The sequence below is a fragment of the Anguilla rostrata genome, chromosome 3 (genome assembly GCF_018555375.3).
Source record: "Anguilla rostrata isolate EN2019 chromosome 3, ASM1855537v3, whole genome shotgun sequence".
NCBI lineage: Eukaryota > Metazoa > Chordata > Actinopteri > Anguilliformes > Anguillidae > Anguilla > Anguilla rostrata.
In genome coordinates, this window is record NC_057935.1 from 30,357,523 (window position 1) to 30,370,730 (window position 13,208).

Here is a 13,208-nt window from a genome sequence, read left to right on the forward strand (position 1 = left end):
CTCTTCTTTTCTGATTAAAATAAGAACTGCTCTAATTTGACTGCAAGCTAGTATTCTAGTTTGTTTGTGAGTCCCACGGTCGAAGTGTTAACTGCCAGATATGGTTTTGAGTTGTGGCGGCAGGGCCAAATGAAACCCTCTACCACTATAACTATATGATATTTAGTGTACATATTTTAAGTATAGGAAGTACAACGTAATGACATTCTTCGAAGTATACTTTTAAAAAGTACATTTTAAGCATACTATATAACTATACAATCAAGTAACTTTCTCAACGGTCACAATTTTGCGAAAACATCTTAAATCCAGGAACCTGTTGGCCCAGTCTATCGAGAGACACACCACCACCCTCCACATCCCTTCTTCATACTCCTTGTCGTCAACTTGCATCAACATTCCTCGCTGTGACTCCTCAGCCAGGAGGACTACAGACTGGCAAAACGCTGGCTACACTAAAAATGTCAGAGCTTACCAATAATGCAATAAAACATTTTCCATTTAGTCACCAAAAGTTCTGTAGCTAATGAAGTGATAATTTTGCTGAGTTCAATAGCTAACGGTAATGAAATATTTTTTAAACAAGTAATTTGTTGAACTAAGGCTAACGTTACCCTCTATCGCAGACTAACAGTTACCTAATACATCAAACCAGGACATTTTAGTGGGACCTTTCAGACAGTAGATGACCCGCTTATCTTTTTCAAAAAGGTCCTATTGTAAAATGACCAGTACCCAATACTTCTGTACCAAACTGAGGCCACGATACACCCAAATCTACCACACAAATAATGTTAGCAAACATTCTTTCAAGCCTTGGCCAGGAAATTAAGTAACATTATCAAGCTATGTAGCTACTTAAGTGCCTACATTTATTGAAGTTAACTTCCTTATGTGGATGGCAAGCAATAAATACAGGTGAATTACTGTTGAAATTCAGACCCAGCAGAAATGATGGAAGCTCTGCATCCGTTCTCAGCTCCACCCACTCCCGAAACTCTCAGTACCTTGTTTATTCGAGTTTTAGAGCAAGCTCTATCCAATTTTTAAATTAATTTTTGACATTAGTGCCTGCGCTTGTTCTTTGTATGCCTTTGCTGAAACTCTGTCTCAATGCATCTAGCTATGTGTACTGTTATGTGAATGGGCAAGGTCAATCTCAATGTTTAACAGTTCCAGAAGTTAACCGGCCTATCTCATTGATTGGTTCCTATTGTAAACCATGTTGTTTTGTCAACTAAAATTTGGGAGGAATCCTTTTTTTTGAGTGCTGAATTTAAGGGTATTGATGCAGGAATACTGCTGGGTTTCTCTCACAGCAGCTTTTTCTACAACTGCTACCAAGTAAACATGACTGTTCCCCAAAATCTTTCTAATAAATAGTTACCAAGTGCAACTTTAACCGCTTTGTGCACATGCCAAATCTGGTTAATCCTTGCCCATTTAGGGGATACCCTATTTAAAGCTTTATAACTCCAGATATGAGCATTACAGAGACTTGCAGAATGGCTTGAATGAAGCAAGACATTTGTACCATTTACAATACTAACTTGGATTAGTTTATATTCATAATTTAGGAAGAAATAAAGTGCCACAAAGGCAATTGTTCAGGCAAAAAAGCAAAAATGAATTTGCTATTTTTTAGTTTGCAATGAAATACTGAGAGATCCCATATATAGGGAGGTTGAATGTTCTGCCTGCAATGTAATCATAATGGGAGTTCCATGCAGAAACATAAAACAAAATTGGCATCTGGGCTCACTTTAACAGGTCATTTAACAAGGAAATATACAAAATCAGAGTAGTTAGAGCAATTCAGTCATTTCAAAAGTGCACTGATATTTCAGCGATGTTATTTTTTTACTTCAGAAATTTTTATGCGAACTTGACATTTGTGCCTGCATTTAATGCTAATCTAACCACATTGAAGGAAATATTATTCATTTCACCACGAGAAAAACTTGCTGTGAAATGTTTAAAATATTAATTGGTTATCAGTTATTGATACGTTCGTAGATTTAGGTGTCCTAAAAACATTAGAGCTGCCAGCGTCCTGAGGGACTTAGAATTCTACAGCCATTTCACAAGCGATGTGGCACCAAAAAAAACTGGTCGCTCGCAATCTTATTCAAAATAACTCCAGAAGGGATTTTGTTTTGCTGAAATGAAATGTTATTCAAATTGTAGCCAGTCCCTGTCCTGACATCATCCTGAATGTTCAATTCTGATTCGTCCAAATTATGCAGATGAAGAGGCCCTATAAAATGTTTTCTGGCATGTCTAGACAGCTAAACCTCGATTGAACAATGTTGTTTGAATATGTATTTCTTTGCCAAGGTCTTATCTACATTGTGGTATAAAGCATTTGAGTTTCACGAATGGGTGTTTTTTGTAATTTCGGTGAAAAGGAGACCCTCTGGAATCCGAATCCCCTGCAGATAGAGTAGTATTCCATAGCCTGCTATAACGTGCTGCTAGTGTATTATTTCTGGCGACCAAGTCATACAATATTCTTGCATGTATATCTTTGCCAAGGTCTTATCTACAGTGTGATATAAAGTATTTTTTAGTTTTACGGATGGGTGTTTTCTGTAATTACGATGAAAAGGGAGATATGCACCGTCTCTGGATTCCGAATTCCCAGCAGATAAAGTATTGCATAGCTTGCTTAACCTGCTGCTAGTGTATTATTTCTGAAGGCTAAGTCACCGGGAAAACACTTTTGAACAACAATATTTTTACATATATTTTTTCTCCAAGATCGTGTCCACAGTATGGTATAAAGAATTTTAGTTTTACAAATGGGTGTTTTTTTTTATTAGGGTGAAAATGGGGACATGAGCCTGGTCGATCCCAGTCCCCAAGTACAATGGAATTTTGAAGCCACGGGCCGCTATGCTTCAATACATTTTGGCACATATTGCGTTTTGAGAGTATACTTCATTAAATGGCGCATCCCATAACAATACATACCAGTAAATGGGTACAGTATATTCGTTTTACTGTATGAATATCATACAATATTGGTTCATGTTGTTGAAGAAAAACAGATAACCCCACCCTCAAAGTCGCACAGGTGATGATGTGTTTCCCTCCAACGACTGATTACATGCGGAGCGAAGCGGCTAATTTTAAAAATTGTGTTATATTCTGGCAAATTAGTGATGTAAAGGTTATTTGACTATATTGTAGCATTTATGACATTATGCATGAAGAATAAACTGTCCAAATATGTTTTCTGAAAGATCGTCAAAACAGGTTTGACCTCCCTACCATATATACAGCAGGTTAAACTATTCATGTCCTGAATCAAAAACTCCTTGACCTCAAGTTCATAAAATCTATCCATGAAGCAAAAATTAAGCAGTGTACCCAGCGTCTCCAAATCTATTCCAAATGTCTAAATTATGCATTGCTGTAAATCACAACATATTCACATATTTCAATACATATCAACTGTTTTGACTGAAGAAACTCACTGTTGCATCATTTTCAAGTGGGAATTACAAGCATCCATCAGTACAGTGGTCTGCAAAAATGAATAAAATGCTTTTTGTCCATTATAAAGCATATAAATGAGCCCCTTATGAAGGTTAAGATGGAACATTGATATCAGATAGAAAAATAATGCAAAAGCATTGTCACACAATGTGGTACAGTACCTAAATGTGTAATAATTAACTCTCGTATGTCTGTACTCTACAGTATGTAAACGACATGAAAACAATATTCAACTGTCCACCACGTTTTGGCAATCTTCCAATTCTCACGTCATATCTGGTGCATGAAACATAAAAACTGCTAAGATAACGAACGCTTACATTACAGTGTGAAATATCCTCATTATAGAATACCATTAACCTACTTAGACACTCAATTTCAAAAATAACATCTATAACCAAAATATTTTGAGCAATAACACTTACATAGTGATGATGAAATGTCTCTGTTCAGTAGGCAGAGACAGGGACAGTAAATCAATGTTGTAGTTCTCTCGTCTTCTGTTTTACTCCAGAAAACAATGTCACCTAGGTCTATCAGCAAATATATGGCTTAGCTATGCTCAGAAGTCCTCAATAATAATTATATTTTCCAAGAAATTACGAAAATCATTGATATCATTTTGTCGGGTGCAGTGTCTTTTACTACTACCACAGAGTGAATGCGTAAGTGAATGTGATGATGAGAACTTTCGGTTTCTGTTTTCAACTCACACTTTGGTTGCACGAGTAATGATTGTCTGAGTTTAAAAAGTTTGGCAGGCTCGCATGCTGACCACTAGGGGGTTTGTGCTAAGTGTTTAAATGGAACTGAATTGTACGAAAAACAGTGATAGCCTACAGTTGAGATTTGCAAACATCTTGATTATGTGAGATCCTTTTCAAAGAATTAAATTGTTTGCTAAAGTGTTCATTTGAATGTTAGTGCAATGGAAGCATTCATGCCCTGCTGCACATCCTGCCCTGTTGACTTGGGGGTCAGGGTTAAGAAATAGGACAACTTTTGTTTGAATAACTTACTCTGAAAAATTTCCAGTTGTGTGGGAAGAAATTATATGCATCTCTTGTTTTTCTTTCCCTTCGAAGTGGTGGTTTTGAAATGCTTTTAATACTTTTTTAATAATTTTTTATTTTTCTCATCGGTCCATGGTAAGATCTTAGGGTTAAGTTCCATTTTTGGGAAACAAGGCTTTTTTTCTGTTTCCTGACTCAGGATTAGTGGTAAATAGGTTACTGCTCTACCTGTAAACATTTATTATTGTGTACCCATTATGACTTCCAGCTGCAGAAAGTGTGAGATCTGGTAAAAATAAATCAGCCAAAATGTATAAATGAAGAAAAAGCTGTTGATATGTTCAACAAGTTTTGCCCATTTTCTGTAGGACAAGAAAAGAATGTGTATGCTAAGAAGAACTACGACAAGTATCTCTCTGCATTGCGAAGCTCTGGCCTGGTCTCGGCAGAGGAGACAGCTGTGTCTGGGGCAGGGCCTGGGGCAGCAGAGCTTGCTGCAGCAGGGACTGGAGCAGGGGCCCTCAGCTTACTGGGTGAGAAATTTTAAGCTGTGTTCTCTGTGGGGCCTTCCCCAATCAGTAATCGTGAGTTGCGTTTGATTCTGACTAGGGTTGCAAAATTCCGGGAATATTCAAGGATGGAAACTTTCCCTGGGAATTAACGGGAATTTATGGGAATAAAATGGAAATATAGCCCTATTTGCTTAGGCTGCATTTACCATGTCATATGCAGATAGAAACACAACTTTTACCAAAAGCTTAGCCCTATTTGCTTAGGCTGCATTTACCATGTCATATGCAGATAGAAACACAACTTTTTACAAAAGCTTACTCTACAGGGTTGGAGTCCTGATCGATGTGGTCACTTCTGGCACTACGATCCTTACTTCACTCTAGTGTTTCTTTTGCGCCTCTACATCATGAAACCTATGCACTTGTTGTACGTCGCTCTGGATAAGAGCGTCTGCTAAATGCCTATAATGTAATGTAATGTAATGTACCATATCATTAGCAGACATAATTGCAAACATTCTCTATGACCCCCTCCAAAAAAAAGACTTTTCTCTTAACGCCTAAAAAAAACCCCAGAGTTTTGTTTTAGAATTCTATTTACATTGATAGTTGAAGCACAAGTTTTTAGAAAAAGTCAAGGAAAGACAGATGTGGAATAAACATTAACAAAATATATCCCATTTTACTGCGCAAGGGTTCTGCGGTTCTAGTGACGAGCAGTATACTGTGAATAGTGCCAAGTGACATCGGCAGCACACTACGTGACCAAAGACGGAAAGTTTTGAAGAGAAACTAACTGCTTGTCCAAAATTGCCAATATTTATACAACGTCTCCATGCTGCTTCGCAGCAATAAAAATATCCTACTTATCAGACGGCGTTAATTTCGTCAACGAAAAATATTCGTTACGACCCCTTTCTCCCTGACGAAAACAAAACATAACAAAATAACAATTCAGAATAGGCCTTATTGTTTAAAGTGAACAACTCATTTATAAAATAAATGTTTTACAATAAAGAATTAATGGAAATAGATTAATTAAAACTCCTAAATTAGCATGCTTAATAAAGTGTACTTTGCATTAGGCTACTATCTGCCGTTTAACTGAGATATCATAAAAAAATATAAAATGTATTCACTCCAGTAATATAATCAAAACTTACCTGAAAGCATGTAGTCCTTTGGCTCAGACAGTGCAGTAATGTGGGCTGCACACGTGATGGGAGAATGCACTGTGCATGTAGAGGGTTGTAATTTTACTGAATTCCTATTTAAAGGTGCAGTGTGTAGAATTTAGTGGCATCTAGGGGTGAGGTTGCAGATTGCAACCAAATGAGTACCCCCCCTCACCTCTCCCTTTCCAACGACGTAGGAGAAGCTACGGTGGCCTGTAAGTTCCAAAAATTATGTAATCGTCTACGACAGCATCGAGTAGCCAAGTGTCAAGTGATGAGGTTCCTTGATAGATTTATAAATTGTATTTAGTTATTTAGTCTGTAAAACTATAGGTCTTAGCTTACAAGTAAGATAGCGATTATGATTGTTAATTGTTCCGCATTGTGGTAGTGTTTTATTGCTAGCGTTAGCTAACGTTAGCTGCTTTGCATGGTAAATCATAGAAAGACATGATGCGTCACAAAAACTATTACACTACTAACTAACGCTCACATTAGTGTGAAATATCCTCATTATAAAATACCACTAACCTATTTAAATAACGTATATAACCAAAATATTTTGAGCAGTAGGCCTAATATAGCAATGATGAAATCTTATCTGTTTTCAATAGACAGAGTAAATCAATGATATATTTCTATCCGCTTCTGTCCAGAAAACGATGTCAGCTAGGTCTATCAGCAAACATATGGCTTAGCTATGCCCAGAAGTCCTCAATAATAATAGTATTTTCCAAGAAATTACGAAAAATCGTTAACAACGTTTCGTTTTACTGCTACCACAGAGTGAATGCGTAAGTGAATGTGATGATAATAAACGTTCGATTACGCTGACCAATGAAACGCTATTCCAAAAGCAAAATTAGACATACATCGTTAGAAAGCTTATACTCTCACCTACTGAATAAATGGATTGTCAATCAAGCCAGACTGTACTAAAAAGGGCGACAATGCCATAAACAACACGTGTGGTATTATGCACAGCTATTTTGGAAGGTACCAAGGCAAATGCGCCCCCTCTAGAGCCGTTTGTCCGTTCTGGGCTACTGTAGAAACATGGCGGTGCAACATGGCGGCCTCCGTGGAAGAGGACCCGCTCCCTATGTAGATATAAAAATATGAGAGACCTCATTCTAAGGTAACGAAAGCACAACAATTCTTATTTTCATGGGATTATACACTAATTAGGCTATACAGAAATGGAATATAATATTCAATTTCTGCCAATGGAATATAATATTCCATTTCTGCCAAGTCCGTTCTGCTAGATGCCACTAAATTCCACACACTGCACCTTTAAAGGGATCACTACATGTGATGGAAGAGTGCGCTGCTGAATGCAGTGCATGGTTACAATTCAATTAAATGGGAATCCTTTTAACCAAAACATGCCATAAGACCTAGTATTGCTTTTTTATGTGTATTCCCCCCGAAATAAGTTCACTATTAAAAGGTAAGATTTTTATATTGAAATTGTGCAAAATTCCCGAGCTTAACTTCCCTTCCAAAATTTACCGGAAATATTCCGCCCCTTTGAAACCCTGCTTCTGGCTGTACATTTTTGATACATTTTTGATGTTGCAAATACCATTGGCTATCTTAGATTGAAATTGTTTTTTAAACCTAAAGAAAATAAATGACTCCAGTGGAAGGCCTATTTGAGGTTCAGATGTTAGTTCCAACTAGATATGGGAATAATTACTGTAGTAAATGAGGCTGTGTCATATCTGTATAATTACCAATAGATACCCATTCCACTCGAGAGCCAACAGCTATTAACCTGATATGCCTAGTCAATGGAGCCTTGCTCCACTCCACAGAAATCTTTCCACTGAAACCTCCTACTGTCTCAGATTGTTCTGAAATTGAAACCAATATGATAAGCTCTCCTGCAACATTATTTCGTAGAAAATAATTTAGTCTTTGAGAAATTAAGCTAAGTGATGGAACCTAAAGTGGACACTCTCATATGATTCATATAATATTCAGTAAATGTAGTTCCCAACATAAATGGTCTAAATCTACCAACAGACCCCCTAACCCCTACAATAGTCTCATGCTTGCGGACAGTATAGAATGTCAGTTCTCTTTGAGGGACAAGACATATTAAGTTGCGGCTTGAGATAGTGTTCCTTCATCCTTTGTTATGTAATTCCAGGGAATTTGGTTATCATTAGTTCACCCTGTCCAGAGTAAATTGTTATCTGATGACCTGTTCATTTATGTGATGCTACAAGATTATAGCCACTAGATGATGTTCAGGGACATACAGACCCTTCTTCAGGGGCAGGAGCTCAAGAGCGATTGTCTGGCAGTCAGAGGGTTGCCGGTTCGATCCCCCATCCTGGGCGTGTCGAAGTGTCCCTGAGCAAGACACCTCACCCCTAATAGCTCCCAACAAGCTGATTGGTACCTTGCATGGCAGCCTTTCACCATTGGTGTGTGAGTGTGTGTGTGTGAATGGGTGAATGAGAGGCATCAGTTGTGAAGCACTTTTGATAAAAGCGCTATATAAATGCAGTCCATTTCCCATTTAACAAGGGTAATTTGCCTGTTAAAACTAGACTTTTTTGGCATGTAGGTTAGCTGATCAGTAATGGTGGACACAGCAAAAATAAGTTTTTAATGTATACAGTTGTGCACATGAACTCATTGTACTGGCAAAATATAATACAAAACTTGTACCTCCGAGAATTTAAATAAAGGTTCTGACTGACTGAAGGTTTTTTTGTGGCTTTTTTCTTAAGCCTCCACTTAAGGTGCGTGGATCACCTGATTTGAAAAATCCCAATACCAATTTCCTAAGTATACAGATTCTTATTTTCAACTTTGCTGTGCGTGCGTGCATGCGTACACAAATGCAATATTCAGCAACCCTCGTTCTCCAAATGTTCTCTCTTCCTGAATTTGGCCAGTATTATTTGAATTCGGATCTTTTTTCCCACCTCTGATGCGATTCACTCAGCACCAAGTTTCTCAATTAGACACACACACACACACACACACACACAGACAGACACCATCAGAGATACAGCGAGTGAGAATTGCCCTTAACAAGATGCCATCAGGCTTTGGGGACTTTTAAATAGAAATTCCTCCAATACCGTAAATATCCTCTTCCTAAATATTTGTGCTTATAATAACTGCATTTAAAAAATAAAACATACATTTTTCTATGTATGTATTTTTCTATGTATGCTATGCGTGGCAAATTGTGGTCACTCACTCACTCACGGACAACCTTTGAAGGAGGTTTGGTGGGACGCATGCGCAGGTGGTGCTTCTTTTAGTAGGACGCATGCGCAGGTGGTACGGCACAACATTTTTAAGCACAGCTTTATCGCCTAGCATTACTTTGGCTAACCCTAACATTCTTTAGAATGTCGCCAGCCCAGCAGTGTATGCGTGTGAGCTCGACAACACATGTCTCATAGAAAAGGCAGTTTGTAGCCTTTTTTTAGTTCATTACAGTGGTGGTACAAGTGACAAGAAGTAAGTGGTACTGTTCTGTTAGCCTTTATTGATCGCCGTACAAGGTTCATGTAAAGTAGCTAGCACAATCTGACAACACTAAACCCATAAAAATGTACTGTGAATGGTACTTGCTCAATCGAACGGTAAATGTGAAAAACATTCGCTGACAGTCAGCGGCACCAAAATTTTCTGTCACACCCTCAATAAAAGGCAAAACTCCCAGTAGAAGATTGAATTTAATCTTTTAACGTTATATATTTTCTGAAACGTTATCGATTCTGCTTGGCCACAGTGAGTGCAACTAGGTGATCTGAGCATATAGTTTCTATGTAAATTACGTAAAAATTATTCAGCCTTGTTGTTTGCTACCTAAACTTCACAGCATAGTCATTGCCGTTATCATGATTGTAGCATGAAGTGTCTATTTTCAACCAACTGCCATATATGAGCGTGTAAAATCAACAAAAAATATAGTTCGCCAAGTTGCGCCGTGGGTCTGGATGGTTTTGTGCTTGTTTATCAGATGTATTATATATTCTGACATTCTAACCATTAAGCATTGCGGTTAATGGTCTTCATTGCTGATTTGAACATTTTTTCAATGTTTTAATTTCGTTTATCATATTACCCATTCCAAGCTGGAAATATTAGTGCATTGTCTAATCCTTTAAGTAACTGCCATCATTGTTGAAGAAGTGTGATTATTAAATAAATTCAAATAAAAGTGTATACAACACTAGTGAATCTTATTTTCACTTATACCCTGGTTTTAGATTTAGAATGTGGTTTCAGTGTCTAAAAGAAATGGCAGTCAAGCGAACAATGACACTTAACTACAATACATACTGTCCCCTGTTCAAAAGTCATTCCATCTTGACAATTTTAGGGGTAGAAAAAAAATGATGTACAACATCACTGATGCAGATTGGATCAGTCTGAAAATGCTGATTTATGAACAATACTCTTAACTTCTTGACTCACTTCCTACTAATACTGCATATCTTTGACCACCAACAAGGCTATATCATCTCCATATTTGCAACACCATTTGTGAAAAAGGAAGTATCACAGTGTTTTGCAGTATGGTACCACATGAAGTCCTTTAACTCCTTTGCGCAGATGCCAAATCTAGCCAATCCTTGCCCTTTTTAGGGTGTGTTCTATTTAAGGCTTTTCTCCAGATGTGAGCATCATGAGACTTGGAAAGTGGCTTTAATAAAAAAATGCTAAGTTGCTAAGTTAAGTTGCTTTCAAAAATAAGTTGCTTTCAAAAATAATGACATGAAAGGTTATAAATACTGAAAAAATAACACAAATAGCAGTAAATAGTTAAAAACTAAATAAAATCAAAATTTTGGTGTGACCACCCTTCGCCTTTAAAACCACATCAGTTCTCTTAGGTACACACATCTCTGAGGAACAGTGGACATTTAATACCTGCATTACACATGCATTCTTCCCTGCAGTTACCAGTTTCACATAGCCAATTCATGCTTTTGTGATGGATGTCACTTAAAGGAATATCTGTAAGCACCAGAAAATGTATTTCCAGACTAACATCTTCAAGCAGAAAGGGCCAGATTTCCAAAAGGATTTTGATGCCTGCTCCTCTATTAGTATATTAAAGGGCAATTTCACTTTATAACACTTCTGAACTTATGAACTAAAAAGAGTCTGCAGAAGGGCAGAATGTAAATGGAGGAAAAGTAAATTAACTATACACCTGGATATCTTTAGAGAACATCTTATTGCATACAACAGAGCTATGCCTGTTGCGAGACAAATTCATTTTTCAAAGCTTATCACTGACAATGCGCATAACCCTAGGATACTGTTTTCAACCATTGACCGCCTATTAAAGCTCAGCTTGCCCCAGCCAAGCCTCAGCCTCAAAATGTGAGGAATTTTCCTTATATTTTAAGGACAAAATTGTCAAGATGAGGTCCACAATTACAAGCACCCAAAGGAGTACAGTCGCTGCCCACCAAAAAATCCTATAATGTCTAAGATCCACTGCTTCACAATGACTAGTAAAAATGAACTAAACAGGATTGTTTCACAGCTGAAGCCAACTACTAGTTCTCTGATTTGAACAACTTTCGAACCATCTCAAATTTACCGTTTTAAAGTAAAGTATTGGAAAAAGTGGTCTTCAAGCAAATTAATGAGTATCTTAATGGAAACAGCATCCTAGAAATATTTCAATCAGGTTTCAGAGCCCACCACAGCAGAGACAGCACTAGTGAAGGTCTAGTATGTCCCAGTCTAAGTATACAGACTATGCCCATGTCATTATCCACGTCGCAGCTTAGTTGTCCCTATCAGTCACTGCCTGCTGTCCAGCTCTCTTTTCCTGATCCAATTGTTTTCAGATTTAGCAGCCATTTTTCCCAATAAATAAAAAATTTATCAGTACACTGCCTTAATGAAAAGGATAAACTTTCCATGTTATAAATATCCTTTACAATTTCTATCTATTCGGATCTTGTTGGTGGTTCTTTTTTCATCCACTTCCTAGTTATCGCTTTTTTACTGGCTGCAAGTAAGATACTAAAAAGGTATTTATCTTTGGATTTGATTTTAATGGGGGGGATGCCCAGGTATATTGTTTTAAAATTGCATTCAAGCTCTATTCCCAGTATTTCATTTATTTCTGCAGTTATGTCCTGCCAATAAGACTAAATTATATTACAGTTCCAGAAAATGTGATAATGATCTCCCACACAACCTCCAGCAGTAACTGTGGTCCTGTTTACCTGTTTGTAAGTATTTAATTTTAGGTGTTATAAAGAACCTGATTATATTTTTCCATATGAATTCCCTCCAGTAATCTAAATTTGAGGTGGCAGCTTGCATTTTACATAAGTTTAACCATTCCTCCTCAGTGATGTTTATGTTTGTTTCATTCTCCCATTTTAGTTTTACATATATTGTTGAGTGATTCTTGGCTCACTGTAAGCAGGAATAAATTCTTAATACTAACTTTCTATTGAGGTTGCGTTTATATGCCTCAGTAAATATATTCACCGAAGTAGGTATATCGTCTTCCTCATGTCTGATATTCCTGTCAAAGTAATGCCTGGCCTGCAGATATCTAAAAAAAAATCTTGTTTTTCCAAATTATATGTATCTGTGAGATTCTGGAAACTGTCCAACCCTCTACTTGTGGAAATGAGGCAGTACGGTGTTATACCCTTCAGATTCCACTTTGTAGATCTCCCATCAAACTGTGCAGGTCTAAATTTTCTGTCGTAGGCAGTCCATCTCTATATTTTCCCCTTTCTTTCTAACTCCGGGTTTCTGCGTTCCTTAAACCAAATTTCCAGGGGGACTGTTGTCCAATAGTTTAAATTACTTGTGTGTCTGTTTAAGGATTCTATCTCCCAGTATAGATTGAAGGGGTATCTCAAGTTGACTTTGTTCCAGGTCTTTCCATTTAGCATCATATTCTTTATTACACCAACAGACCAAGTGCCTTAGCTGTGCTGCCTTGTAGTAATATTCTAATGATGGGAGACCTCTACCACCTTGAT

At 37.4% G+C, this 13,208-nt stretch overlaps 1 protein-coding gene across 5 annotated transcripts in view; it reads left to right on the forward strand.

Moving 5' to 3' along the window:
• The window catches only part of ubr3 (ubiquitin protein ligase E3 component n-recognin 3), a 412,017-nt gene that overhangs the window by 25,234 nt on the left and 373,575 nt on the right, over positions 1–13,208 (forward strand). For 4 of the 5 annotated variants that reach the window (XM_064329859.1, XM_064329863.1, XM_064329862.1 and 1 more), the window contains exon 4: positions 4,883–5,047. The exons of the other annotated variant lie outside the window; for it this stretch is intronic. In XM_064329859.1, the coding sequence (XP_064185929.1) occupies positions 4,883–5,047 (165 nt within the window). The remainder of the gene's footprint in view (positions 1–4,882; positions 5,048–13,208) is intronic. 5 annotated transcript variants of the gene reach the window in all.